The following is a 26,916-nucleotide window of genomic DNA, read 5'->3' as shown; positions in this document are numbered from 1 at the left end:
GATGAAGGTGATGCCTAAGTTCCCTCCTGACTCTAGGGTTCCCTGAAACAGAACAAATGCAAGGGAGGTAGAATTCATAGCTTCACAGCTTCTGTAAAAAGTGACATAAGTACCATCATCTTAAAAAAAAAGAAATTTATGTATTCTTCAGTATTTTATATTGATTTTTTCTTCAAAAAATGAATAGCTAGTGGATTCAAAGCAAGTTATTATTCTTTTTTTTTTTCCCCTTTTTTTTTTTCCTGAGACAGAGTCTCACTCTGTTACCCAGGCTGGAGTGCAATGGCACCATCTCAGCTCACTGCAATTTCTGCCTCCCAGGTTCAATTCTCCTGCCTCAGCCTCCTGAGTAGCTGGGATTACAGGCACCTGCCATCATGCCCAGCTAATTTTTGTATTTTTAGTAGAGTCAGGGTTTCACCATGTTGACTAGGCTGGTCTCAAAACTCCTGACCAGCACTTTGGGAGGCCGAGACGGGCGGATCACGAGGTCAGAAGATCGAGACCATCCTGGCTAACATGGTGAAACCCCGTCTCTACTAAAAAATACAAAAAACTAGCCGGGCGAGGTGGCAGACGCCTGTAGTCCCAGCTACTCCGGAGGCTGAGGCAGGAGAATGGCGTGAACCCGGGAGGCGGAGCTTGCAGTAAGCTGAGATCCGGCCACTGCACTCCAGCCCGGGCGACAGAGCCAGACTCTGTCTCAAAAAAAAAAAAAAAAAAAAAAAAAAAAAAAAACTCCTGACCTCAGGTGATCCATCCTCCTCAGCCTCCCAAAGTGGATTACAGGCATGAGCCACCGTGCCTGGCTGCAAGCTATTATTCTTGACATATTTCTTCTTCGGAAGCCATAAAGTGGTGATAATGTCACCTTTTCAGCTACCTATGAGGTAGGGAAGTCTTCGTGTTTCTAGGAATCACAAGAGGTTTTTGTCAAAGGAAATGAAGGAGAGTCCCTACTGTGTTTTAGCAGCTCTCTACTGGTGGCTATCAGGACACCTTCCAGAGTGGGCTGTGAGGCCTTGCTGGTCTCACTACAGTGAGGGAAGGAACCCTGCTTCCTTCTGAAGGCTGGGACAAGCACAGCTATCACAGCCTGCCCTTCTACACCCACTCAACACTGTGGTACATGTGATAGACCTAACTTAGCCCCATGCCAAGCCTGATGGGAATCTCCTGTAATTTTTGTAAGGAGAGCTTTTTAGTCAGGGTTCAGCCCAGAACAGAAACTGCCCAGATATTTTAAAGAAGAAACAGAGTTACTATAGAGTAACTGCCTGTTATGCTCAGTCTTCATGAGTTCAGTGTCCAGAGCTTTGATGCTTCTGCCTCACTTCTGCCCTCCAAATCTCATGCAAGCACATCTAATTGGCAGAACACAATTTGCATCCAGCCCCCTAGCTGCAGAGGTTATCTGGGAAATGTAGTTTTTAGCCTTCTAGCCTCTGTAGTACAGGAAGGCCCACTGGAAGGAAACGCTGGGTGCCCAGAGACCATATCTAGCCACATTTTCCTTTATTCAAACATTTGACCTGAGATCACTAGTACTGGTAACATCTGCCAACATTATTTCTCATGAGGGTTATGAAAAACACTGAAAAGTGTTATGAAAAACACTATAGCCACGTGGGGCTCCTATCTTCCTGTATTTCTTCCTATCCAGAGATGGATGGATTGTGGACCCTATGATTCAGAATTGATGTTTAGAGAATAAAAACAATAATAGTCACAAATGATTGAATGGCTGAAATCCTGTTTCAGGATTTAGACAAAAGAACTGCTCCACTGAGAGAGTCTCCTTGGGGAAAGGGGTATATTTAGAAACATGCCATGTTAGAAGAACCTTAGAAATAATCAGTTTAGCATTTTCCAAAGTTTGCCAAAATCTTTTTAGATCCACATGATGCTTTACCAAAAACAAAGGCATTCAGTGATCAAACAAATTTGGGAAACAGTGCATATCCCCATCCTGAAGAACCATGGTGCACATCAGTGTATTGGAGGCTCTAGGAAGTCCTGTGGTAAGGGATCTGCTTAACTTTGGTCCACTAGTTTCCAAATGTATCTGGCCCTAGAACCTTTCCTTTTTTACACAATGCCTGTTAACCTTCTGAGGAATTGGAGTTGGACGGGACATGTGCTGTGAGGACTGAATCTGATACCAACTCCTCTTTTTCCATATGAGGAAGCTGAGGTCCAAGGCAATGAAGTTATTTGCCTGTGATCACAGAAATCCTGGGCAATACAGGTGGTAATAAAACCAGAGTTTTTTTTTCTTCCTCATATGGCTTTATCGAAATTAATTCTCATTCCTTACATCTCTCGGCATCATCAATAAGGTAACAGCTACTAAGAGATGGGCTACTTAAGGAAAATCATAATTTAAACAGTACCCAACCAACATGGAAGGATTCTTTTACTCATGGGGTCCCACAACCAACTTATCACAAAGGAAAAATGGGGAGAACAGAGAAAGTCAATCACTTAGCCTGTGTTTTACCCCTAACTCAAAATGATCAATGTTTTGAGACCAGCTGGGATATTCTTAGACTCACCTTTCTGTCAGCCAAATCACAGACCATCACAAAATAACACCAAGAATACTAGTTATCTAGAATACTAGTTATCTATTACTGCAAAACAAATGATCCTGAAACCTAAAACAATAAACCTTTGTTATGTCTCAGTTTCTGTGGGAATCTTGGAGTGGCTTAGGTGTGTGGTTCTGGGGCAGCCTTTCATTAGGTCACAGACACAATGTCAGCCAGGGATGGAGTCATCTGAAGACTTGACTGGGACTGGAGAATCTCCTCTCAAGGCACCTCCCACACAAGCCTGGGAAGTTCATTCTGGCTGTTGGCAGGGGGCTTCTGTTCCTTGCCACATGGACTGCTTGCCATAGGCTGCTTGAATGGCTTCATCACAGACATGGTGGCTGGCTTTCCCCAGAGTGAGTAATCCAAGACAGAGCGAGCAAGGAGGAAGCCTTAGTGCCTTTTATGACCCCAGTCTCAGAAGTCACATACCATCAATTCTGCCATAGTCTATCTTTACTTAGAAGTGAGCCATCATATCCCACTCACACGCAAGGGGAGAAGAGTTAGTTTTTCCCTTTTGAAGGGGAAAGTGTCAAAGAATTTGCGGATGTATTTTAAAACCACCATACTATGAAAGAGTTGCAAGGGGGAAGGATGCTAATTAAATGACAAACAACAACAACAACAAACAAACAATCAAGAAAGGCTGGGTGCAGTGGCTCATGCCTGTATCCCAGCACTTTGAGAGACCTAGGTGGGAGGATTGCTTGAGTCTAGGAGTTTGAGACCAGCCTGGGCAACATAGGGAGACCCCGTCTCAAAAAAGAAAAAGTTGGGCATGGTGGCTCGTGCCTGTAGCCCCAGCTATTTGGAGGCTGAGGTGGGAGGATAGCTTGAACCCAGGAGTTTGAGGTTGCAGTGAGCTATGATTGCACCACTGTACTGTAGCCTGAGTGACAGAGCAAGACCCTGTGTAAAAATACAAAAAACACCCAAAAAACATTTTCTGAGGGTGAAAATTCATTTAGAACAAGAACAAATACTAAACAGAAACTCTGAAAGAGACCAGGAATTTAAATTTACATGGGACTTGATGCCCAACCTGAATCACTGGCATAAACATCCTTGAACTTCTTTGTAAAAAAAAACTTCTGAATAAAAGAACTTCTGAGAGAAAACTTCTATTGCTGGCACTGTGACTAGGAAAGTACATGAAGGATTTGAATCAAGGATAAGCAATTCGGAGGGCATATCCAGTGGTTTGACTTGCATCCTTCCAAGTTAACTTTTCCTTTCTTGAGACTTTCAATTTTCTAAATGTTGCAATATCCCAACATGACCAAAAGGGTCAAATTCCAGCTCTAGTCTTCACATCTTTTTTTTTTTTTTTTTCCTTCTGAAGGTTTATATTCATTTCCCTATGCTGTCTGAAAGCAAGATATCATGATCTAATTGCCTAAGAATTTATTTCCAAATAGTTGTTGACAGAGCCTGGAAGTCTCAGAAAGATCAGACGGATCATATTCCTTCCTTTACTCGAGTTTTTTTTTTAATTAAAAAAAAAAAAAAGACCAACAACAACCATGATCCCTAAAGAACTTTCCTTTGTGGCACCTGGGGTATTCAGTCAGTCAACAAGCTTTTCTTGGACATATGATGGAGATGAGACGTTCTCTAGGACTCATATATTGGGAGCTAAACAGAAAACAGATGCAGATAAATACAATAATCACAAAAGCGGGATTGAGAAAGAGAGAGAGAAATGGGGCTGAGGCTACATCTAGGCAGTTGTGTGCAATGAGGTGGATTTATTAAGGAAAATGTTCCAGAAAAGATGAACTTAAAGCTATTCTAAATATTTAGGGGCAACTTGAGCAAAAGTTTGGAGAGAAAAGAATGAAGACTGCATTTTTAGGCCATCAAAGAGATGAGCAAGGGGTGGGCTGGAATATAGTAGAAGATGAGGCTGGAAGGGGAGGGTGGAGACAGTGATTAAGATGGTTTTGAACAAACTGATCTGCACAAGAGTTTGGTGTGGTTGGAGCAATTATAGGTTGGTGCAAAAGTAATTGAGGTTTTTGCAATTAAAAGTAATGGCAAAACCGTGATTACTTTTGCACCAACCTAATATTTTGTGAGAGGAAAAAGTTTTTCAGTATACTGTCTCCCAAACCAAACCAAACCAAACCAAAAAAAAAAAAAAAAAAGCCCAAACCAAAAAAATCTTTGCTCATTAATATAGACTCTTAGAAAGTCAGACCCTTATAAGGAAGATGTGGGTTTAAGATCTTTCACCGCCTTCTTGGGCAACATCCTGTCACCATCAAGACTGAAGGTCAACCAACCGCCCACGGAGGAAAGGCTTGAGAAAGATCAGTGGCTAACTGATTCATTCATTCATTCATTCATTCATTCATTCAATAAGCATGCAGTGAATGCCTTTAGGTTTGAGAGGCAAGTAGGATTAAATATACCATCTGTGGGACTGGGACAAGATGGCAAGCAAGTCTTCATTTATCAGCATAAGTTTCATCTTTCTCTTTCTCCATGTCATGGAAATTATTGAAATATTTTTCAAAAAATTTCAGTAAACATTTATTGTGATCCTTCTATGTATATGTCAGGGACTATGCTAGGTGCCAAGAATACTGAAATGACTGAAGCATCATATTGACAATGGTGACAATAAACTTACAGCCTAAATATTTCCTTTTCTGCTTCTAGCTTTCGCTGTGCCAAAAGGGGGAACTATTTCTCCTGGAACAGAGCGGACAAATGTGCAGCAGGTGAACAGAATCATATTTGCTTTCCAGCTGCTGCACCAGCTGTGTCATGCTGACAGCGGCCTCCACCTGTCTAACTCCTGCTTCCACCAATTCAGAACCAAGATATTTTTGTACTCATATCCTGGTATAAACCAACTGCTGATGGAAGTTCTTTGATGCTGAATTTGGAATCAAATACATTCTACTTTCTGGAAATCCATATACTAGTTGGCTGCTTCAGTAGCGGCGGACACAGATGTAAAATGCAGCAATGGTCAAGGAATTTCTCAGAGGAGGAATCAATCCTCTCATTTTGGTGGAGGAACCTTGGATACAGGGAGGATGAGGGACTGACTCAAAGTCATCTGGCAACTTAGAGGCGAGGCCAGAGCTCCTCAAATCTCCTAGCTCTGAATCCGTGCTCTTTTTATTGAGCCAGTCATGACATAACCCCCCAAATGAGTACAGCTTTTAATCTCCCACATCAAGGGGCCTGCTGGCTGCAGACTCATGCATACACATCACGGTGGTTTCTGGGTGGTTGATGCTCATCACCCTCTGACTTCATTTCTTTTTTCCTTTGCAAAATGGCTATTGCCCAGAGGCAGCATCTCTTTTCTAAAAAGTGAACATGCCAGAAGGGTTTTTGGAAACTGCCTTGCTATCTGTCAGGAGCCAGATGATTCACAGGGATGAACCAATGCTCATAACAAGGATACCTGATTGGATTACCAATTAGCCGCCTCCACCTCTGCAGGGTGGTTGGAAAGAAGAGAAAAGGCAGTGTTTAGTTTGGGCAAATACCAAAAGGACTTTATCATTCTCATCAAGGCATCAGCGTGGCACATTAGACCTCTTCCAAGCCATTCCACTGGAACTTCTCTCTCCAAATGCTCCAGCAAGAGTAAACTTGTTGTGCAAACATTGGATCATTGTGTCTGAGCTACAGAAGCACCTCTGTGTCGGCGAAAGGGGAGAAACTGGCTGACTTGCGTCTGTTTTTAATGATGTCTCTGCTGCTGGGAAAATTTGGAAGCTGCAGGTAACATCTTCCCCTTTGAAAAAAAAACCAGGCTGCCCTGGAATGTGTGAGCTTACCTTTACCCGATGGAAGCGCCTCGGTTTGGGTCTGCCCTGGGAGGGACAGGCAGACTTCTTCTCCATCTGGACCCAGCAAGAAGTGTCCCAGGGTGGGGTCGCTGGAATCTTCTTGAAAACAAGCACAAGCATGGGCAGTGTCAACACCATGTTGGTGAGGGAGACAGACTGAACCTGGGCCTTGTTCCTCTAGTCCCCCGTGGGCACACACCCGTAGATGCACGTGGGCTCAGGTGCCCGCCAGAGTATAGTGGGTGCCTGTTCCTGGGACTCAGCAAAGCGGGGCTATTCTTCAGGCTCTGCCTTCTGGGGGTCAAGGTGGGATGAACAGGGAGGGGCTGCCACTCGCCTACATCATGCCTTCGGGAGAGCCTGGCTACCACAGGGGCAGGGCTACGCAAGCATGGGCACTCTGTGTGAAGGAAAGGGAGTCCCTTCCTTCAGCCATGTGCAGCCCAGCCCCTGGGAACAGGACTTCCTGCTTCCTGCCTCTGCTGTCCGCCTCCGTCAGATGTCCTGTGCAGTACTCAGCATACACAGCCATAACCTCTAGATGAAATACTGGGATGAGTTGGTGATGCCAGGAGCTCAGGTCAAGGAAAAGGATGCTGTGTCTCCCTAGTTACTTAGAAAGATTGAAGGTATTTTTTATAACCTGACTGTAAAAGTAAAAAAGAAGTCATTTATTCCCCACTTGAATCTCAATGCTCAACCCAGAACACTCCTGGGACTAGATTGTGAGGTTTCCCCCATACCAAACAATTCTCCAGCAGATACCAACTGGTTGTCCTATAATTTAATTCAGTTCTGACACTCTCTACCTGGAGATGGTGTCAGATCCCACAGGGTAGGGCTTAGTCCACAAGATTGCCCCCCACTTCAGATGCCAATTGCAAGTCCCAGATCGTGACCTATACTTCTGACTGACCAGCTCTAAATTGGGCCTCCCACAATCCTCCCTCTCCTTGGGTTCAACAGTTTGGTAGGACAGCTCACAGAACTCAGGGAAACACTTACTTACATTTTCTGGCTTATTTATAAAGGACATTAGAAAGGATGTGAACAGCCAGATGAAGAGATGGGCGAGGATATGCCAAGCTTCTGTACCCTCCCTGGGCCTGCTGCCCTCCCACCTAGACACGCTCAGCAACACTGAAGCTTATCAACCCGTGGTCAACAGCTAATAAAGAGCTTGATCTGCAGTGTCCCCTCCCCTTTCCTGGAGGTTGTGGCTGGAAACTCCAACCCTCTAATCCTCTTATCGCTTGGTCCTTCTGGTTGCTGGCCCCATCATGAGGCTATCTAGGGGCCTTACCCTATGTCACCTCATTAGCATAAACTCAGGTGTTTTCAAAGGGGCTCATTATGAATAACAAAAGATACTACTATCATTCAGAAAATTCCAAGAGTTTTAGCTTAGTAATAGAAACCAGGAACAAAGACCAAATTTATTCATATTATACCATACTTACCTTCCCCATCTCCAAGACAAAGGGACCAGGAGTCCAGCTACCTGGACTAGCAGGCCACCCGCTAGAGTGGATGCTAAGGAGCACACACATACACATGCACACTTACAAACACACACTGACATATTCACACTGTCACAGGGCATGCACACACACCCCCATACATGTGAACAGTGACATACATGAGCATATGACACACATACATTCACAAGACTGAATATATAGATATGTACATGCATATGCAGCCATGCCTATGTAGATGTGCACAACGACATGCATGCACACAAGCACACACATGTACTCACATGGGCATATAAGCACACATCCCACACACATTCACTTACACACATGCACACACCCAACACACACACTTGAGGCTTCAGGCTGCTCTCTTGTCCCAGTCCTGGTCTGGGCATTCTATTTTTTTTTTTTTGAGACAGAGTCTTGCTTTGTTGCCCAGGCTGGAGTGCAATGGTGCTATCTCGGCTCACTGCAACCTCTGCCTCCTAGGTTCAAGTGATTCTCCTGCCTCAGCCTCCTGAGTAGCTGGAATCACAGATGTGCACCACCATGCCTATTTTTTTTTTTGTATAAAAATACAAAATATCTCTACTAAAAAGTAGAGATAGAGTTTCACCTTGTTGCACAAGCTGATCTCGAACTCCTGACCTTGTGATCCGCCCACCTCGGCCTCCCAAAGTGCTGGTATTATAGGCATGAACCACAGCACCTGGCCACTGGTATTTTATTCTAATCAGATTCTCCCTTTATAAGGATGTCTAAAGTAGGTGTGAGTATCCATTTGCTGTGATTTGTCCCAGGCCATGCAAGTTCCTAGGAAGGCCCCAGGTGGGGACATAATAGTACACCAAGTTTGGTTCATTTGCATCAGAATTAAAGGAGCATTGCTGCCGCACAAGTATAAAGGGGAGTGGTTTGTGAAAGAGAGGTTCCAACCTTGGAATAGTTTCTAGGTGAAAACAGTGTCTCTAGGGGTAGAGAGAATGTTGCGGGCAAGGAAGGGATTTAATTTTGACCATCTCAGCCTGAAACAGAAGCTGCAAACACAGAATGGAACTATTAATCTGTGGATTTAATTTATGCTTAAAGAATTCAATTACATACGCTCTGGGGAGAGAATGAGAGGGGGGTGTGCTGGGCAGGGGGAGAGAGAGAGAGCAAGCGAGACTGATTTAAATACTGAGGCATTCTGTCCCTGAGTGAGCATGAAATGAAAGATGTGAAATCTGTTGCCTCCATGATGGCTCTCTGTTCCCATATGCCTCTCAAAGTGTGAGTTTCTCGCAGCCCTGAGTGTGATTCTGCTGTTAACAGAGGTACCTCTTTCTTTATACAATCTGTCCCCCAAACACATGTCATCTTCTTCATCTGGTGCTCAAACTGAGAAAGCAGTCCAAGCCTTCAACGAAGGAGAAACAGCTGCCTGGACCACACGTTCCTGAAAATGGTCTGTCAGTCTCCAGTGTGGCACCTTCCCAGGGATTTTCCGGGGTAACTTGGACTCTAGGCAATTTTTGCTCTATGAGCTACCTTTAGATGGAAGCCTCAGGGGAGCTGCTCTTGCACTGTCCTTGCATTATTGCTCTGTATAAGCATCTTAGTCCCCTCCTTGACTATTAGCTCCTTAAGGATAAGCACTTTAAGTAAGGCTAAAACCTAGAGGGAATGGCCTTGCCCTGCCTCACCCTTCCCTAGGAATTGGGGTCCTTTTGTCTCTGTGAACAGGCTCTGCCCTGGGCTGGAGTTGACTTCTGTCTGGGGACTCTTCTGTTGGCAGGCTCATCAGGCTCTCTTGCCTCAGGGGGCAAGAGTTATGGCTCAGTTTGGAGTGTGCCTGGTAAATCCAGTAGTGTGTCTCCCCCAGGAGCACAGGGAGCTGTGTCATCAAATGCTGCTGCCAGGAGTGAGGAAAGCACAAAACAGCGTGGCAGTGCATGTCGGTGCAGCAAACCCTTAAAACATGTACTGACCCTTTAGGAATATGCATGGGGAACATTAATGCCACTGACATCATCAGAAACTGTGTCAATTACCCCTTTTCAATGGAGTGCCTTTCAGAAAACTTACATCACAGCAGCCACACAGCCCTGGAAATGAGCCACATACCAGCCAGTCGGGGGCATCTATGCACCCTGGGAATGGTTACCTTGAGCTGCTGGCAGTGCCCTCCTGGGCGCTCTCATGTGCGGGAGACATGGGGGGCTGCTGCGGCCTGATGTCCTAGGGCTATCCAGGCCTTTCTGGCTCTCGGGACTTTTTTTCCCTTTAATCGGGGGTAGAAGATCCAATGGTGGGGCCACATCGTGGGGCGGGGCATCATCATCTTTTAAAACAAAAGGGGAAAAAGCCTGTGTGAGAAACCAGAATCAGCAGGAAGGAGAAGGAGGCTCTCTTCTAACGTGGTTAAAGGACCTCTGTGTGAAGACTGCTATGAAGAACGGGTAATTGTATTGTGGCTAGAAGGGAGAAACCGTCCTGGTGTTAGGATGGTTTATTCTACTCATTCTCAGGTTTGTCCCTCTTTTCCAGTCCTGCTAAGCAGCAGGGACCTGATATCTTCCATGGCCAAAATGACATGGCTCTTGACTAGAATCGTGGCTGTTCATTTGAAAAATTGCCAAGAACTGGGAGGAACTGAATGGTGGTTGTTTTTATTCTCATCTTATGGATGAAATCCTGAGATGGAAGGAGGACTGGAGAGGGTGCAAACTCCTTCCATCCTCAGTCCCAAGGCTCTGACTAGAGAGATCCCAGCTTTAGAGCTGATGAGATTATTGGATACAGATTTCTGAGCACAAAGTAGTTTTGCTAGGCAGAGTCAATGATCGCATTTCTTCGTCAGGGTTAAATAAAATGTGCTACCTTCCAGATGGAAGTCAAAGGGCATCAGGATTGACGGTAGCATTCCATAAAGCATACCCTATCCTCTGCCTCCATTTTCTTTTCTCAACACCAACAGGGCCTGCTCTAGGAAGCAGGAAACACAGGAACCCAAGTGACTGAGGCCTTGGCTTTGCCTCTTTCAGAGGAAGTGGTCTTTATTTCACATTTAAAACAATAGTTGCTATTAATATTTGGGTTTAAAAATTGGCTTCATGTGGTCTCAAATTATCACAGACTACTAATTCATTAAAAAGAGGCAAAGTGTCTTTACAATGGAAAAATGGGGCAGACATCACCTTTAACCAAATAATGAAATTTAACATCACCTGCAATGGAAGAAACTGACATTTTGCAACCCTTGATATGATGGGCCGAGAAGGACACAACGTCACCTCTGTGATATTCCTACCAAAAGGTTTGATCTGAATCTCATTATGAGGAAATAGAAAAATCCAAATTGAAGGTAATTCTGCAAAGCAACTGGCCCGTCTTCTTAAAAAATGTCAATATCATGAAAAACAAGACTGGGGGACTCTTCTCGATGAAAAGATTCTATCGAGTGGGACCACTAAATGTAATGCATGATCCTGAGTTGAATTCTAGGTTGAAAAAAAGCTATAATAAAGGACCATTATTAGTATAAATAGAGAAATGTGACTATGAATTAGAAATTAGAAAGTACTATTATATCAGTGTTTGCTTTCTTGAGTGTGGTAATTGTATGTGGCTAGGAGGGAGAATATTCCTGGACTTAGGAGATACGTGCTGATAAGGGATAAACGGTACAATGTCTGCAACTTACTCTCAGGTGGTTAAGCAATAAAATAAAAAAAATATATATGTGTGGATGCGTGTGCCGCCTCTGTGGCAATGGAGCAGTCCCACTCAGCATCAACATGCCCATGCAGCAGGGGCCTCTGTGTGATGACTGCCATGATGAACTGCCTCTTTGTTGTTGTTGTTGTTGTTTTTTAGACAGAGCCTCTCTCTGTCACCCAGGCTGGAGTTCAGTGGCATGATCTTGGCTCACTGCAACCTCTGTCTCCTGGATTCAAACAATTCTTGTGCCTCAGCCTCCAGAGTAGCTGGGATTACAGGTGTGTGCCACTACACCCAGCTAATTTTTGTATTTTTAGTTGAGATGGGGTTTCACCATGTTGGTCAGGCTGGTCTCGAACTCCCGACCTTTGGTGATCTGCCACCTTGGCCTCCCGAAGTGCTGGGATTACAGGTGTGAGCCACCGCGCCCGGCCAGAACTGCCTCTTTAGGTCCCTTTCTTTCTGCATCTACTCCCAGGTTCGGTCGCATGCATAATTTATACCAAGGGGCTTCTTAAACCAGTTTCTTTCTGGCAGAGAGCAGAGGAGGGGCAAGTTCTGGCACTCAGTTCCTGGTGGGCATGGCAGCTCAACACAAGTATAGGGCAGTGCAAAATGAACACTACGGAAGATGAAGATCACTGGTGTCCTTTGTCTCATGGCTCCAGCTATGCACCTCGCATTGTGGCCCATAAGCAGAAAGGTGCTTTTTTCTCTATTTGCAGGGTGATCCCTGCCCATATTTGGATTTTTTTTAAAAAAGGAAACATTAAAGTTTTTAGGATCATTAACTCCCACTTAAGAGATAGACCAAATAAGCCTCTGCCTCAATAATCAAAGGACATTCTCTAAATGTTTTGAGGATGTCCTGATCTAGGTTCATTGTTTGGTTTATTCTTTTATTCTTTTTTATTTTTTTGGTATTAGTTAGAAAATCACTATGTTGGGCTTATTCTGAAAGGAAATGTAGTATAATGAGTAAGAATATGGATTCTGGCACTGGAAGCCCTGAGCTCCAATCCTAGTGAGGCCACTTATAGTTATGTGACCTCAAACATACTACTTATCTCTCAGGGCTTCTGTTTTCTGATCTGTAAAAGGAGGAGAGGATTGCTGTGAGGAGTACCTGAGAGAATACATGTTAAAAACTAAGAACAGTGCCTGGCACAGAGGAAGAACTCCAAACACATTAATGTGCATCTTCCTATTTCTGATACCAGCAGCAGACGTCACTTGACATCTGTGATACTGTCATCTTGCACATGCCTTTTGGAAAGGAGGCTCAGCTTTCTGAAAATGGGGAGCTTTCTAAATATGGCCTGTTACTTCCGACCTATCCAACACATAAACACAAACACTTAGATGCACCCATGTGTATATTTTCAAATGTCCACATGTCATGGAAATTGGAGTGAAGACTTTTATCAATATTATGGATTTTTTTTTTTTTTTTTTTTTCCAGACAGGGTCTTGCTCTGTCACCCAGGCTGGAGTGCAGTGGCACAATCTCAGCTCCCTGCAACCTCTGCCTCCTGGGTTCAAGTGATTCTTGTGCCTCAGCCACCTGAGTAGCGGGGATTACAGGTGTGCACCGCCACGCCTGGCTAACTTTTTGTACTTTTAGTAGAGATGGGGTTTCGCCACATTGGTCAGGCTGGCGAACTCCTGACCTCAAGTGATCCCCACCCACCTCAGCCTCCCAAAGTGCTGGGATTATAGGCATGAGCCACCACACCCCGCTGATATTATGGACTTTTTAATGAATAAATACCTATTTATAAACAGATTAGAGATGAAATTTCATTGTTTAAAAATACAGGATAAACTGTCAGGCATGCAGCAAACTTTCAGGAAGTTTGATGCCTTTCTACATCTGCAACCAGAAACTAGTAGTGGGATGAGTTAGGGAGTAGGTAACTGGTGAACTGGACACTGTTAGTTTTAGTGCAGCACTTTGGTGAAGGCAGCTGCTGCCTGCACAAAGGCCATCTTCCAGTGGTTGCCAGTGAACGAATCTCCCTTCCAGCCTCCTTTTCCTTGGCTGTGGACCGTTGTGTGTCTTGCCTTGCTTCCCTTCAGAGTGAGGTTCCCGAGGGATGCTGGAGGGAGGGAGGAGCTACCTTGAGGTGAGAGTGTGTCCCTGCCCGCGTCCACTGGGAGATGCACCGTTAACTCCCGTGGCGTTTCTAAGGACACAGGCTTTAGGGGAGGTTTCCACACAGGCCTGGCTTCTTCGCTTCTTTCTGGTTCTGACTTAGGGTGTGGAGCACCTAGGAGAAAAAGAGGAGGCTGAGTTGTAGCAGAGGTCTGTTGTTTTTGCCTAATGTCTCTTCTTTTGGGGACCTATGCCTTCCTTGCTCACACCATGTGGTTTGGTTGGAGCAGTGTCCATTTGCTGATTCCAGAGAGGGGCATGGAACTGAAGCCTGGCATGGGGGTACCTCATTGCCTTGGCCAGAGAGATTGGTTCCGAGGTGGGCACATGACCCTAGTCTGGTCAATCACGGGTGATTTCTGCGCTTTGCAAGAGCTTTTAAGAGGCATATCCTTTCTATAGAGGTTAACAGGAAGGAGATTGGCAGGGAATTGCAGGAAGACGTCTTTATCACCTCATAGTAAGAGCCTGCTTGAGAGGAAAGGCTAACAGAGTTGAGAGACAAGTACTGCGCACATATTTTCCGAGGCCTAGATTCAGCTGCTCCTGCAGTTACCTGATTCTTGCATGAACCAATTCCTTCTTTCTTTCCTTCCTTCCTTCCTTCCTTCCTTCCTTCCTTCCTTCCTTCCTTCCTTCCTTCCTTCCTTCCTTCCTTCCTTTCTCCTTTCCTTTCATCCTCTCCCCTCCCTTCGCTTCCCTCTTTCCTTCCTCCTTCCTTCCTCCTTCCTTCCCTCTCTCCCTCCCTTCCCTTCTTCCCTTCCTTCCTTCCTTTCTTCCCTTCCTTCATTGCTTCCCTTCCTTCCTTCTTTCCTTTTCCTTCTTTCCCTTTCTCCCTTTCTTCCTTCCTTCTGTCTTTCCTTCCTTTTTCCCCTTTCCTTTCTTTTAGCTTAACACATTTTGAGTTAGACTTCTGATGCTTTTAAAGGAGGGTCCTCATGACATGTAAATGAGGGAAGAACTCCATGAATTCACTTTCTTTGTACCCGATTCCTATGTTGCATTGTCAGTGTGTTGGCAAGCTCGGTGCATCTGGTTTTAAGAATCTGGTTCATGATGGCCTGGTGGTTTTCCTCACCTTCCTATCAGGGTCATCATGGAAAATAATCAGATCGAACCCAATCTTGTGAATAGTCTTGTCTCTCTTTTTATTAAGTGTGTGTGTGTGTGTGTGTGTGTGTGTGTGTATATATATATCTATTTATTTATTTATTTATTATTATTATACTTTAAGTTCTAGGGTACATGTGCACAACATGCACATTTGTTACATACGTATACATGTGCCCCATGTTGCTATGCTGCACCCCTTAACTCGTCTTTCACATTAGGTATATCTTCTAATGCTATCCCTCCCCTCTCCCCTCACCCCATGACAGGCCCTGGTATGTGGTGTTCCCACCCTGTGTCCAAATGCTCTCATTGTTCAATTCCCACCTATGAGTGAGAACATACGGTGTTTGGTTTTCTGTCCTTGCGATAGTTTGCTCAGAATGATGGTTTCCAGCTTCATCCATGTCCCTACAAAGGACATGAACTCATCCTTTTTTATGGCTGCATAGTATTCCATGGTGTATATGTGCCACATTTTCTTTTCTTTTTTTTTTTTTGAGACGGAGTCTCGCTCTGTCGCCCAGGCTGGAGTGCAGTGGCCGGATCTCAGCTCACTGCAAGCTCCACCTCCCGGGTTTACACCATTCTCCTACCTCAGCCTCCTGAGTAGATGGGACTACAGACGCCCACCACCTTGCCTGGCTAATTTTTTGTATTTTTTAGTAGAGACGGGGTTTCACTGTGTTAGCCAGGATGGTCTCGATCTCCTGACCTCGTGATCCGCCCGTCTCGGCCTCCCAAAGTGCTGAGATTACAGGCTTGAGCCACCGCGCCCAGCCTTATGTGCCACATTTTCTTAATCCAGTCTATCATTGATAAACATTTGGGTTGGTTCCAAGTCTTTGCTATTGTGAATAGTGCCGCAATAAACATACGTGTGCATGTGTCTTTATAGCAGCATGATTTATAATCCTTTGGGTATATACCCAGTAATGGGATGGCTGGGTCAAATGGTATTTCTAGTTCTAGATCCTTGAGGAATCACCACACTGTCTTCCACAATGGTTGAACTAGTTTACAGTCCCACCAACAGTGTAAAAGTGTTCCTATTTCTCCACATCCTCTCCAGCACCTGTTGTTTCCTGATTTCTTAATGATCGCTATTCTAACTGGTGTGAGATGGTATCTCACTGTGGTTTTGCTTTGCATTTCTCTGATGGCCGGTGATGATGAGCATTTTTTTCATGTGTCTGTTGACTGCATAAATGTCTTCTTTTGAGAAGTGTCTGTTCATATTCTTTGCCCACTTTTTGATGGGGTTGTTTGATTTTTTCTTGTAAATTTGTTTAAGTTCTTTGTAGATTCTGGATATTAGCCCTTTGTCAGATGGGTAGATTGCAAAAATTTTCTCCCATTCTCTATGTTGCCTGTTCACTCTGATGGTAGTTTATTTGCTGTGCAGAAGTTCTTTAGTTTAATTAGATCCCATTTCTCAATTTTGGCTTTTGTTGCCATTGCTTTTGGTGTTTTAGACATGAAGTCCTTGCCCATGCCTATGGCCTGAATGGTATTGCCTAGGTTTTCTTCTAGGGTTTTTATGGTTTTAGATCTGACATTTAAGTCTTTAATCCATCTTGAATTAATTTTTGTTTAAGGTATGAGGAAGGGATCCAGTTTCAGCTTTCTACATGTCTAGCCAGTTTTCCCAGCACCATTTATTAAATAGGGAATCCTTTCCCCATTTCTTGTTTTTGTCAGGTTTGTCAAAGATCAGATGGTTGTAGATGTGTGGTATTATTTCTGAGGGCTCTGTTCTGTTCCATTGGTCTATATCTCTGTTTTGGTACCAGTACCATGCTGTTTTGGTTACTGTAGCCTTGTAGTATGGTTTGAAGTCAGGTAGTGTGATGCCTCCAGCTTTGCTCTTTTGGCTTAGGATTGTCTTGGCAATGCGGGCTGTTTTTCGGTTCCATATGAACTTTAAAGTAGTTTTTTCCAATTCTGTGAAGAAAGTCATTGGTAGCTTGATGGGGATGGCATTGAATCCATAAATTACCTTGGGCAGTATGGCTATTTTCATGATATTGATTCTTCCTATCCATGAGCACGGAAAGTTCTTCCATTTGTTTGTGTCCTCTTTTATTTCGTTGAGCAGTGGTTTGTAATTCTCCTTGAAGAGGTCCTTTACATCCCTTGTAAGTTGGATTCTTAAGTATTTTATTTTCTTTGAAGCAATTGTGAATGTGAGTTCACTCATGATTTGGCTCTCTGTTTGTCTGTTATTGGTGTATAGGAATGCTTGTGATTTTTGCACATTGATTTTGTATCCTGAGACTTTGCTGAAGCTGCTTATCAGTTTAAGAAGATTTGGGGCTAAGATGATGGGGTTTTCTAAATATACAATCATGTCATCTGCAAACAGGGACAATATGACTTCCTCTTTTCCTAGTTGAATAGCCTTTCTTTCTCCTGCCTCATTGGCGTGGCCAGAACTTCCAACACTATGTTGAATAGGAGTGGTGAGAGAGGGTGTCCCTGTCTTGTGCCAGTTTTCAAAGAGAATGCTTCCAGTTTTTGCCCATTTAGTATGATATTGGCTGTGGGTTTGTCATAAATAGCTCTTATTGTTTTGAGATATGTCCCATCAATACCTAATTTATTGAGAGGTTTTAGCATGAAGCGTTGTTGAATTTTGTCGAAGGCCTTTTCTGAATCTGTTGAGATAATCATGTGGTTTTTGTCTTTGGTTCTGTTTATATGATGGATTACGTTTATTGATTTGCATATGTTGAACCAGCCTTGCATCCCAGGGATGAAGCCAACTTCATCATGGTGGATAAGCTTTTTGATGTGCTGCTGGATTCGGTTTGCCAGTATTTTATTGAGGATTTTTGCATCGATGTTCATCAGAGATACTGGTCTAAAATTCTCTTTTTTTGTTGTGTCTCTAACAAGCTTTGGTATCAGGATGATGCTGGCCTCATAAAATGAGTTAGGGAGGATTTCCTCTTTTTCTATTGATTGGAATAGTTTCAGAAGGAATGGCACCAGCTCCTCTTTGTACCTCTGGTAGAATTCGGCTATGAATCCGTCTGGTCTTGGACTTTTTTGGTTGGTAGGCTCTTAATTATTGCCTCAATTTCAGAGCCTGTCATTGGTCTATTCAGGAATTCAACTTCTTCCTGGTTTAGTCTTAGGAGGGTGAATGTGTCCAGGAATTTATCCATTTCTTCTAGATTTTCTAGTTTATTTGCATAGAGGTGTTTATAGTATTCTCTGATGGTAGGTTGTATTTCTGTGGGATTGGTGGTAATATCCCCTTTATCATTTTTTATTGCATCTATTTGATTCTTCTTTCTTTTCTTCTTTATTAGTTTTGCTAGTGGTCTATCTATTTTGTTGATCTTTTCAAAAAACCGGCTTCTGGATTCATTGATTTTTTGAAGGGTTTTTTTGTGTCTCTATCTCCTTCAGTTCTGCTCTGATCTTAGTTATTTCTTCTGCTAGCTTTTGAATGTGTCTGCTCTTGCTTCTCTAGTTCTTTTAATTGTGATATTAGGATGTCAATTTTAGATCTTTCCTGCTTTCTCTTGTGGGCATTTAGTGCTATAAATTTCCCTCTACACATTGCTTTAAATGTGTCTCAAAGATTCTGGTATGTTGTGTCTTTGTTCTCATTGGTTGCAAAGAACATCTTTATTTCTGTCTTCATTTCATTATGTACCCAGTAGTCATTCAGGAGCAGGTTGTTCAGTTTCTATGTGGTTGAGTGGTTTTGAGTGAGTTTCTTAATCCTGAATTCTAGTTTGATTGCACTATAGTCTGAGAGACAGTTTGTTATAATTTCTGTTGTTTTACGTTTGCTGTGGAGTGCTTTACTTCCAATTATGTGGTCAATTCTGGAATAAGTGTGATGTGGTGCTGAGAAGAATGTATATTCTGTTGATTTGGGATAGAGAGTTCTGTAGATGTCTATTAGGTCTGCTTGGTGCAGAGCTGAGTTCAATTCCTGAATATCCTGGTTAACTTTTTGTCTTGTGGATCTAATGTTGACAGTGGGGTGTTAAAGTCTCCTATTATTATTTTGTGGGAATCTAAGTCTCTTTGTAGGTCTCTAAGGACTTGCTTTATGAATCTGGGTGCTCCTGTATTGGGTGCATATATATTTAGGATAGTTAGCTCTTCTTGTTGAATTGATCCCTTTACCATTATGTAACGGCCTTCTTTGTCTCTTCTGATCTTTGTTGGTTTAAAGTCTGTTTTATCAGAGACTAGGATCACAACGCCTGCTTTTTTTTTTGTTTTCCATTTGCTTGGTAGATCTTCCTCTATCCCTTTATTTTGAGCCTATGTGTGTCTCTGCATGTGAGATGTGTCTCCTGAATACAGCACACTGATGGGTCTTGACTCTTTATCCAATTTGCCAGTCTGTGTCTTTTAATTGGAGCATTTAGCCCATTTACATTTAAGGTTAATATTGTTATGTGTGAATTTGATCCTCTCATTATGACGTTAACTGGTTATTTTGCTCATTAGTTGATGCAGTTTCTTCCTGGCATCGATGGTCTTTACAATTTGGCATGTTTTTGCAGTGGTTGGTACTGGTTGTTCTTTTCCATGTTTTGTGCTTTCTTCAGGAGCTCTTGTAAGGCAGGCCTGCTGGTGACAAAATCTCTCAGCATTTGCTTGTCTGTAAAGGATTTTATTTCTCCTTCACTTATGAAGCTTAGTTTCGCTGGATATGAAATTCTGGGTTGAAATTTTTTTTTATTTTTTTGAGACGGGGTCTCTCTCCGTTGCCCCAGGCAGGAGTGCAGTGGCCGGATCTCAGCTCACTGCAAGCTCTGCCTCCCAGGTTCACACCATTCTCCTGCCTCAGCCTCCTGTGTAGCTGGGACTACAGGCGCCCACCACCTCGCCGGCTAGTTTTTTGTATTTTTTAGTAGAGACGGGGTTTCACCTTGTTAGCCAGGATGGTCTCGAACTCCTGACCTCGTGATTCGCCCATCTCGGCCTCCCAAAGTTCTGGGATTACAGGCTTGAGCCACCGTGCCCAGCCAAAAATTTAAGAATATTGAACATTGGCCCCCACTTTCTTCTGGCTTGTAGAGTTTCTGCCGAGAGATCTGCTATTAGTCTGATGGGCTTCGCTTTGTGGGTAACCCGACCTTTCTCTCTGGCTGCCCTTAACATTTTTTCCTTCATTTCAACTTTGGTGAATCTGACAATTATGTGTCTTGGAGTTGCTCTTCTTGAGGAGTATCTTTGTGGCATTCTCTGTATTTCGAATTTGAATGTTGGCCTGCCTTGCTAGGTTGGGGAAGTTCTCCTGGATTATATCCTGCAGAGTGTTTTCCAACTTGGTTCCATTCTCTCCGTCACTTTCAGGTACACCAATCAGACATAGATTTGGTCTTTTCACATAGTCCCATATTTCTTGGAGGCTTTGTTCATTTCTTTTTACTCTTTTTTCTCTAAACTTCTCTTCTTGCTTCATTTCATTCGTTTGATCTTCAGTCACTGATACCCTTTCTTCCAGTTGATCAAATCGGCTACTGAAGCTTGTGCATGCGTCACACAGTGCTCGTGCCATGGTTTTCAGCTCCATCAGGTCATTTAAAGTCTTCTCTACACTGTTTATTCTAGTTAGCCATTCATCCAATCTTTTTTCCAAGGTTTTTAGCTTCTTTGCAATGGGTTCGAACATCCTCCTTCAGCTCGGAGAAGTTTGTTGTTAACGATCTTCTGAAGCCTTCTTCTCTCAACTTGTCAAAGTCATTTTCCATCCAGCTTTGTTCCATTGCTGGCGAGGAGCTGCGTTCCTCAGTTGGAAATGCAGAAATCACCCGTCTTCTGCGTCGCTCACGCTGGGAGCTGTAGACTGGAGCTGTTCCTATTTGGCCATCTTGGAACCTCCCAAGTATATCTTTTCATTCTGATGTTTTGACATCTGAGACCTGACTGTCCCTCCGAGGGCTGGCCAATTCCTAGAGACAGTAAATGACTCACCTGGGAACATACCTGTCATATGCACCCCCACCAACCCAGAGTTCCTAACCCCCAACAACCTCCTTTATCAAACTCATACATTCCCAGGCTACCATCTGCCTGCTGTAATTATTAGAGGACCAGTACAAGACAGCAAGGGACAGCCCCTATGCCAGAGAGCTGGCTGAATTACTCAAACTAGACAATTCTAAATCTGCTTAGATTGCTTACTCTGCCTTGCCTGTATTCCTTCTATGAAAACCACAATACGACCTCTTGGCTGTGCTCCCTGCCTTCTGCCTCCTGGAGGTTGGTGCGCCCCCGTGTGGCCCTGCATGGTGTGGCATGCCTCCTCCTCTTCGGGAACTGTGAGTAACAAACGATCTTTTCATTGCCAGCTGTCTCCTGATCTGTTGGCCTCACCACACCTGAATAAGAAGACCTGCATTTTAAAACACTGTGTTGTTGATTTTTTTTTTTTTTTAGGGAGCTGAGTAATTTTTTTGGCAAGGTAAAATCCACATATAGTGAATTGCACAGATCTTAAGTGTACAGTTCAATGAGTTTTGACACACCCATAATCCATACAACCAACCCAGAGTGAGAACATTTTCATCACCCAGGAAAGTTCCTTCATGTCCCCTTCAATTGGTCTTTTAAGCTCCACTGTTTGGCATTCTTTCCAGTGAGAAGTCCAAACAGTCTTAGAACAAAATGGCTGTCTGTGTGATTCTCAGGAGTCAAACTCTCTAAAAAGCCAGTGGCAGTCTCAGCTGAAGTTTCTAGAAAACTCAGAACTAGGACTCCTGTCAAAACTAGGACACCTTTTGCCTCAAAGGGCCCGGAGAAGTCCTGGAGCAAGAATGTGTCTTAAACAAGAGTACTATGGAATGAAAGGAAAGTCAGAAAGAGTTTTTCCTTGTGATACAGGGTGAGACGTCACTCAGAGGCTTCCCCTAAAAAGCCCACATCGCCAGTTGGAATTGATCTCCCTTGCTCATATTCTCTTAGAACTTTGCTTAGAAGCACATAATCTCTGTCCTGGCAAAGATTATAGAGGTCATCCCTTACAAAATAACCTAATTCAAAATCAGGAAAATGACTTTTTGGATGAACTTTTATCTTTCTTTTATAAAATGGAGATACAAAGATTCAAGTGTCATTTTTACTTTGGCTGCCAGGAAACTCAGCTAAATCCAGTACTTACGTCAAACCATGAATTCATCTCAGATGTCTGATAACATCTATTTCTCTACTCCTTTTACCTAGTTTTTTTTTTTTTTTCCAATTTCAATTTTAGTTGTCTTGTTTTATACATTGATTTTTTTGTAAGCTGCCTGAAAAGTTCTTGCCCTTTTATAACACCTATGGTGCAGTGGACTTATTTATGTATATACCTGTCTTCCTTTCTCTTCCACAGCTTAACAAAATGCATTGCTTAATGAAGAGTATAATAAATATGTTAAAAATCCAATTGAATATGATCAGAAGAGATCTTCTTCTAGATTTTACCCTTTTTCCTTCTTTAAAAAATATTCTCTGAAGGGGATGACCATAGGGAAGGTCAGCCATGATGTAGGAGCAGGTAGAATTGGCAGGACCCTCTCCCCCCCACCATCCCAGGCTCTCCCTCAGGAGCGCCCATGCACCTGGGACCTACCTCTTCTGTGGGCTTTCTCTTTTGGCGGGTGTTGGATGTGGTAATGAATCTCCACTGGGAAGATGAAGAGCTCTGTTGGGGGCTCATTGGCTTTAAATTGACTCTTCAGGGGCTCCAAGACTCTGGGTGGTTCTTCTGAGATAGGAGGTAATTTCAAAGCCTTTGGTGCCTGGAGAAAATTTAAAAACAAAATGAACATGGCAGGTGTCCAAACCCTGCTGCCTGCAGGGGCAAACGATACTGTCTCTTATTGTATCTCTTGCACCCGGAGCTGCTGAGAGAGGTAAGCTAATCCAGCTGGGAGCTGGTATCTGACTTCAGTGGTACCACTTGGTGTCCTGGGATCCAGAATATGCCCCTGTTAATCCTGCCTGTGATTCCTCTGAGAATTATAAACATGCTCAGTTTAAGAGCCTTTGAGAGGATATATAGTCTTTCTTTTTCTTGCAGCTGGAAAAACTGAGCCAGACTAATATGACATATCTGAGATCTCTTTGAACTGATTGGGAGAAATCTCAGCATGTGTTGTTAAGGGAAAAAGCAAAGTACAGAACATTGTTTGAGCAAGCTTTTCACTAAGAAGGGGCAGGAAATAGCATTTGTGATTGCTGACCTTATTTATGCTAAGCCACAGTTTCTTCCTCTGTAAAATAAGAGTAATCATACTATCTACATCATAAGGTTGTTGTAAGAATTAAATGAGCTAATATATGCAATTATAATAGTGTTTGAAACTAGGATTACTTCCATATTTCTTTGAGAGTAGACTCTCTTCTCATTAGCATTTATCTAGCCACTAGCAGAAAAAATGGGAGCTTTTTCATGCTTGTGTAATATGAACATAGCTGAAAAAGAATCATTGTGTGGCAGAATCAGCAACTGATTTTGTCCAGTTTTTTTCTGTCCCCCAAAAAGTGTGTGTGTGTGCGTGTATGTGTATGTGTATGTGTGTGTGTATGAGAGATTCACTGGGGGTAGTAGAGCCTCCTGTTTCTAATTATTCAGAGGTTGCTGAAAATTTCTCCTTTTAGTTTGCAACTTTTAACATAGGAACTTGGCTCTGTGAAATGTATACATGTGCTGGTTTCAGGAGTTCAGTTTCATAGGAGGAAAAAGAAAAGCGTTAGGCCTGCTGTTTGCTCCTGGTCCAAAGAAATCTGGGAAGTCAGACACCCTTCTAGTGTCTCCTTTTTAGTATTCAAAAAGAAAAAAAAAGATCAGAAGCATACATAAGCAACCTGTGTATTTAGAGTTGATTGAGGAAGGAAATTCAACCAAATCTTTGCAGGGTAATATTTATAATTTCGAGACATTAAGAAAATGATAAACCAAACACACGCACATAGGATCTTTATGTTCCTGGAGACCTTCACTGTCCAGGTGCCGGCTGCCCACACCAACTGCCCTATTTTGAATACTGACCGTGTGCATTTTGTTTGACAAGGTTTGCATTGAGAAATCAATGTGGACACTCAAATGATTTGTGTGAGGTATGGCTGACAAGCCAAGATTTAATTTCTTTACCCTAATTAAAAATTTACACAGAGTTTTAGTATGGTGGAAAATATTGCTTTGCTCTGTGAAACCACATACATGGGCGGAGGGAACGGACTCCTTTCCTCTGGGCCTGGCTCAGTTCTGAGCGGACCCAGGAGCAAAGTTGAGGGCTTTCCTTAGGCCTGTGGTGAGCCTGGCAGGTCAGGCCTGCTATTCACTCCTGCACCAAAGGAACCTGGGAAGACAGAAACCCTTCTGGTGTGGATGGAAAGGTTTAGATCAACTCAGACACAGGAAATCTGAGAAAATCTTGAACAGACTGTAAACAACCTCCCTCACTGGCAGCAGGACCACCTGGAGTGCCCATGGCTGCTTGAGGAACACTTCAGATGACACGAATCCCTACAATTAATCAACATCGCTGTAGATCACAGTCAGATACAACGTACTTTCCTAAAAGTGCTTCATCTTTTCTACCAGCCCTGTAAGGTTGACGTTATTATCTGTATACACAGATAATATATATAATAAAGTCACTGTGCTCAGAGTGTGTGAGTGACCTGCTCATGTTCCCATGGCTACTCTGGGCAGAACATCCTGGGGCCCTTGCTTGTCCCCATTCATCACTGGTGCTTCCAAACACTGAAGACAGGCCCACATAGAACTGCAAGGCAGGACCGGACCAGAGACAGCCAAGGGCATCTCTAATAAAGAAAGTGTATTTGGCTCCCAAAGGAGGTGGATAGACTTGCAAAATTTCCCCTACATTTTCAAAGGCGATAGACCCTCAGTGGAGCCAAACTGTTGCTGGATTCAAGATCTCCAGAATTTTGAATCTGAAGTGGGTTTACTGCTTACAAACTCAAATTCTGTCCTTTAAAACGTTTACAGATCATCCCTTGCCCCTTAAGAAATCAAAGAATTCTGTCGCTGTCAGGGAGTGTGGTAATAACACATGCTTTAAGGTAGAATTGGTGGCAGCTGAAATTCCTTGCCCTTCACAATTTTCAATCTTTAGTAAATTACTACAGTTCTATTCCAGCTCCGCCTGGTCAGCTCAGACGCTAGAGATGCCAGTTCTCTTCTGAGACATCCTTCTGAGTCACCTTATTTCCAGATTGGGATTAATCTCTCTCTCTTCCCTCCTCTCTCTCTCTTTCTCCTGCGTGCACAAACATACATATACACACAACCTTTTTCTTCTTCACTTCCCCAGGGGTGATTATTCCGGAGCCAGTGGCAGATGCTACAGGAGGGAAGAGGCATTTTTCAGCAGGAAGCGCCTGTAACAAGTGGCCGCTTCTGGCCTTGTGGAGTTTCACATTCCTTTGTTTATCTTTAAAAACAGGATGAGAATGAGAATATATTAATTGCAGGTATGGGGATGAACAGTTGAGTTTTGACCTTTATCATATTGTGGTTAATGGGGAGAAAGGCAGGGAGTGTGCTTGGGCACTGGGACAGCCCTAGCCTTGGGGGAGGGAGGTTCAGAGACCCCTAGTCTCCTGATCTGGGTTGAGGTCTCGCTGGCTGAGTCAGGCGATAAAGAGAACGATAACGATAATAATTAATATTTATTGAGCTCTAAATATGGGGAAAGAGTTATGTAGATATTTCATGTACATTAACTCAATTTACACAATAGACTTATGGGGTTATCATTATCCCCATTCTACAGATGAGAAAACTGAGCATCAGCAATATTGGTTAATATGCCCAAGATCACAGCTGTAAGTAGGAGTAACTTGAGCCCAGAAAGTGTGATTTCCGAATGCATGCAGCTAAGCACTAGACAAAGAGGCACCTGCCAGAGTCTCATTCCCATGTCCAGCTAGATTCTGGCTTTTATTTTCTTTTTTTTTTTTTTTTTTTTTGAGACGGAGTCTCGCTCTGTCGCCCAGGCTGGAGTGCAGTGGCCGGATCTCAGCTCACTGCAAGCTCCGCCTCCCGGGTTCACGCCATTCTCCTGCCTCAGCCTCCTGAGTAGCTGGGACTACAGGCGTCCGCCACATCGCCCGGCTAGTTTTTTGTATTTTTTAGTAGAGACGGGGTTTCACCGTGTTAGCCAGGATGGTCTTGATCTCCTGACCTCGTGATCCACCCGTCTCAGCCTCCCAAAGTGCTGGGATTACAGGCTTGAGCCACCGCGCCCGGCCCTGGCTTTTATTTTCTAAGGTGAGTGGCACAAGGAAGTGATGTTTGGCATGCTTCAGTGTCCTTATATGAACTCTGCATGACTGGGTTTACCCAGATCGGTGAGCAAGACATTTGGGTTCTTACCGCTGAGATCTGCCTTCCTATTAGGGAAGGTGCCTCCACAGAATGTAATGTGGGATTTGTCACTTGGGAGACAAGAGTAATCGATGTGGCCATGCCCAAAGGCCTTCCTGAAGGTTTGCTGTGTCTTTTCATTGTATCTTTCCTTTGAAGCATATAAACGAAGGTGATTCTCTATTGACGTGTCCTAGGGAACGACAAATACACATTCCTGTAAACAGGCTGTTGTAAAGGGCAGAGCAGGTTTCTTTAACAGCCCTCGTGGTTAGGCTTGTGGTTTCAAGTATGAAATGTCCTTTGCAGGTTGGGAAGAAAAATAAGGTTATAACAGCAAGCTCTCTAATGCTGTTTATTACAATAAAACATTTTATTGTTGTTGATAGAAAGAATGATACTTAGCCATGCCTGACATATAGTGCTATCTTGTGAAAAAAATCACAAAATTTTGATTAAAAATCAAAATGAAGTGCTAGTATTGGTGTCTTTATCCATTATGAAATGTTTCTCAGGCTGAACACAGTGGCTCACACCTGTAATCCTAGCACTTTGGGAGGCCTAAGGAGGAGGATTGCTTGAGCTCAGGAGTTTGAGACCAGCCTGGGCAACATGGCAAGACCCAATCTCTACAAAAAAATTTAAAAAATTAGCCAGGCATAGTGGCACACACTTGTAGTCCCAGCTACTTAGGGGGCTG

At 43.4% G+C, this 26,916-nt stretch overlaps 1 protein-coding gene and 1 long non-coding RNA gene across 3 annotated transcripts in view; one reads left to right on the top strand and one right to left on the bottom strand.

The window, feature by feature from the left end:
* Positions 1-26,916, bottom strand: part of KIAA2012 (KIAA2012 ortholog) — a 148,440-nt gene that overhangs the window by 83,251 nt on the left and 38,273 nt on the right. Inside the window, exons 8-13 of the mRNA XM_007965877.3 lie at positions 26,226-26,409; positions 25,139-25,281; positions 22,449-22,617; positions 13,713-13,862; positions 10,037-10,213; positions 6,401-6,511 (exon numbers count right to left, since the gene is read on the bottom strand). Of these exons, the coding sequence (XP_007964068.2) occupies positions 6,401-6,511; positions 10,037-10,213; positions 13,713-13,862; positions 22,449-22,617; positions 25,139-25,281; positions 26,226-26,409 (934 nt within the window). The remainder of the gene's footprint in view (positions 1-6,400; positions 6,512-10,036; positions 10,214-13,712; positions 13,863-22,448; positions 22,618-25,138; positions 25,282-26,225; positions 26,410-26,916) is intronic.
* Positions 6,241-26,916, top strand: part of LOC140712594 (uncharacterized) — a 46,619-nt gene continuing 25,943 nt past the window's right edge. For both annotated transcript variants that reach the window (XR_012094269.1, XR_012094268.1), the window contains exon 1: positions 6,241-6,344. This is a non-coding gene — a long non-coding RNA (uncharacterized lncRNA). The remainder of the gene's footprint in view (positions 6,345-26,916) is intronic.

The sequence above is a fragment of the Chlorocebus sabaeus genome, chromosome 10 (genome assembly GCF_047675955.1).
Source record: "Chlorocebus sabaeus isolate Y175 chromosome 10, mChlSab1.0.hap1, whole genome shotgun sequence".
In the NCBI taxonomy this organism is placed as follows: Eukaryota; Metazoa; Chordata; class Mammalia; order Primates; family Cercopithecidae; genus Chlorocebus; species Chlorocebus sabaeus.
This window is presented reverse-complemented; position numbering and strand designations above follow the sequence as displayed.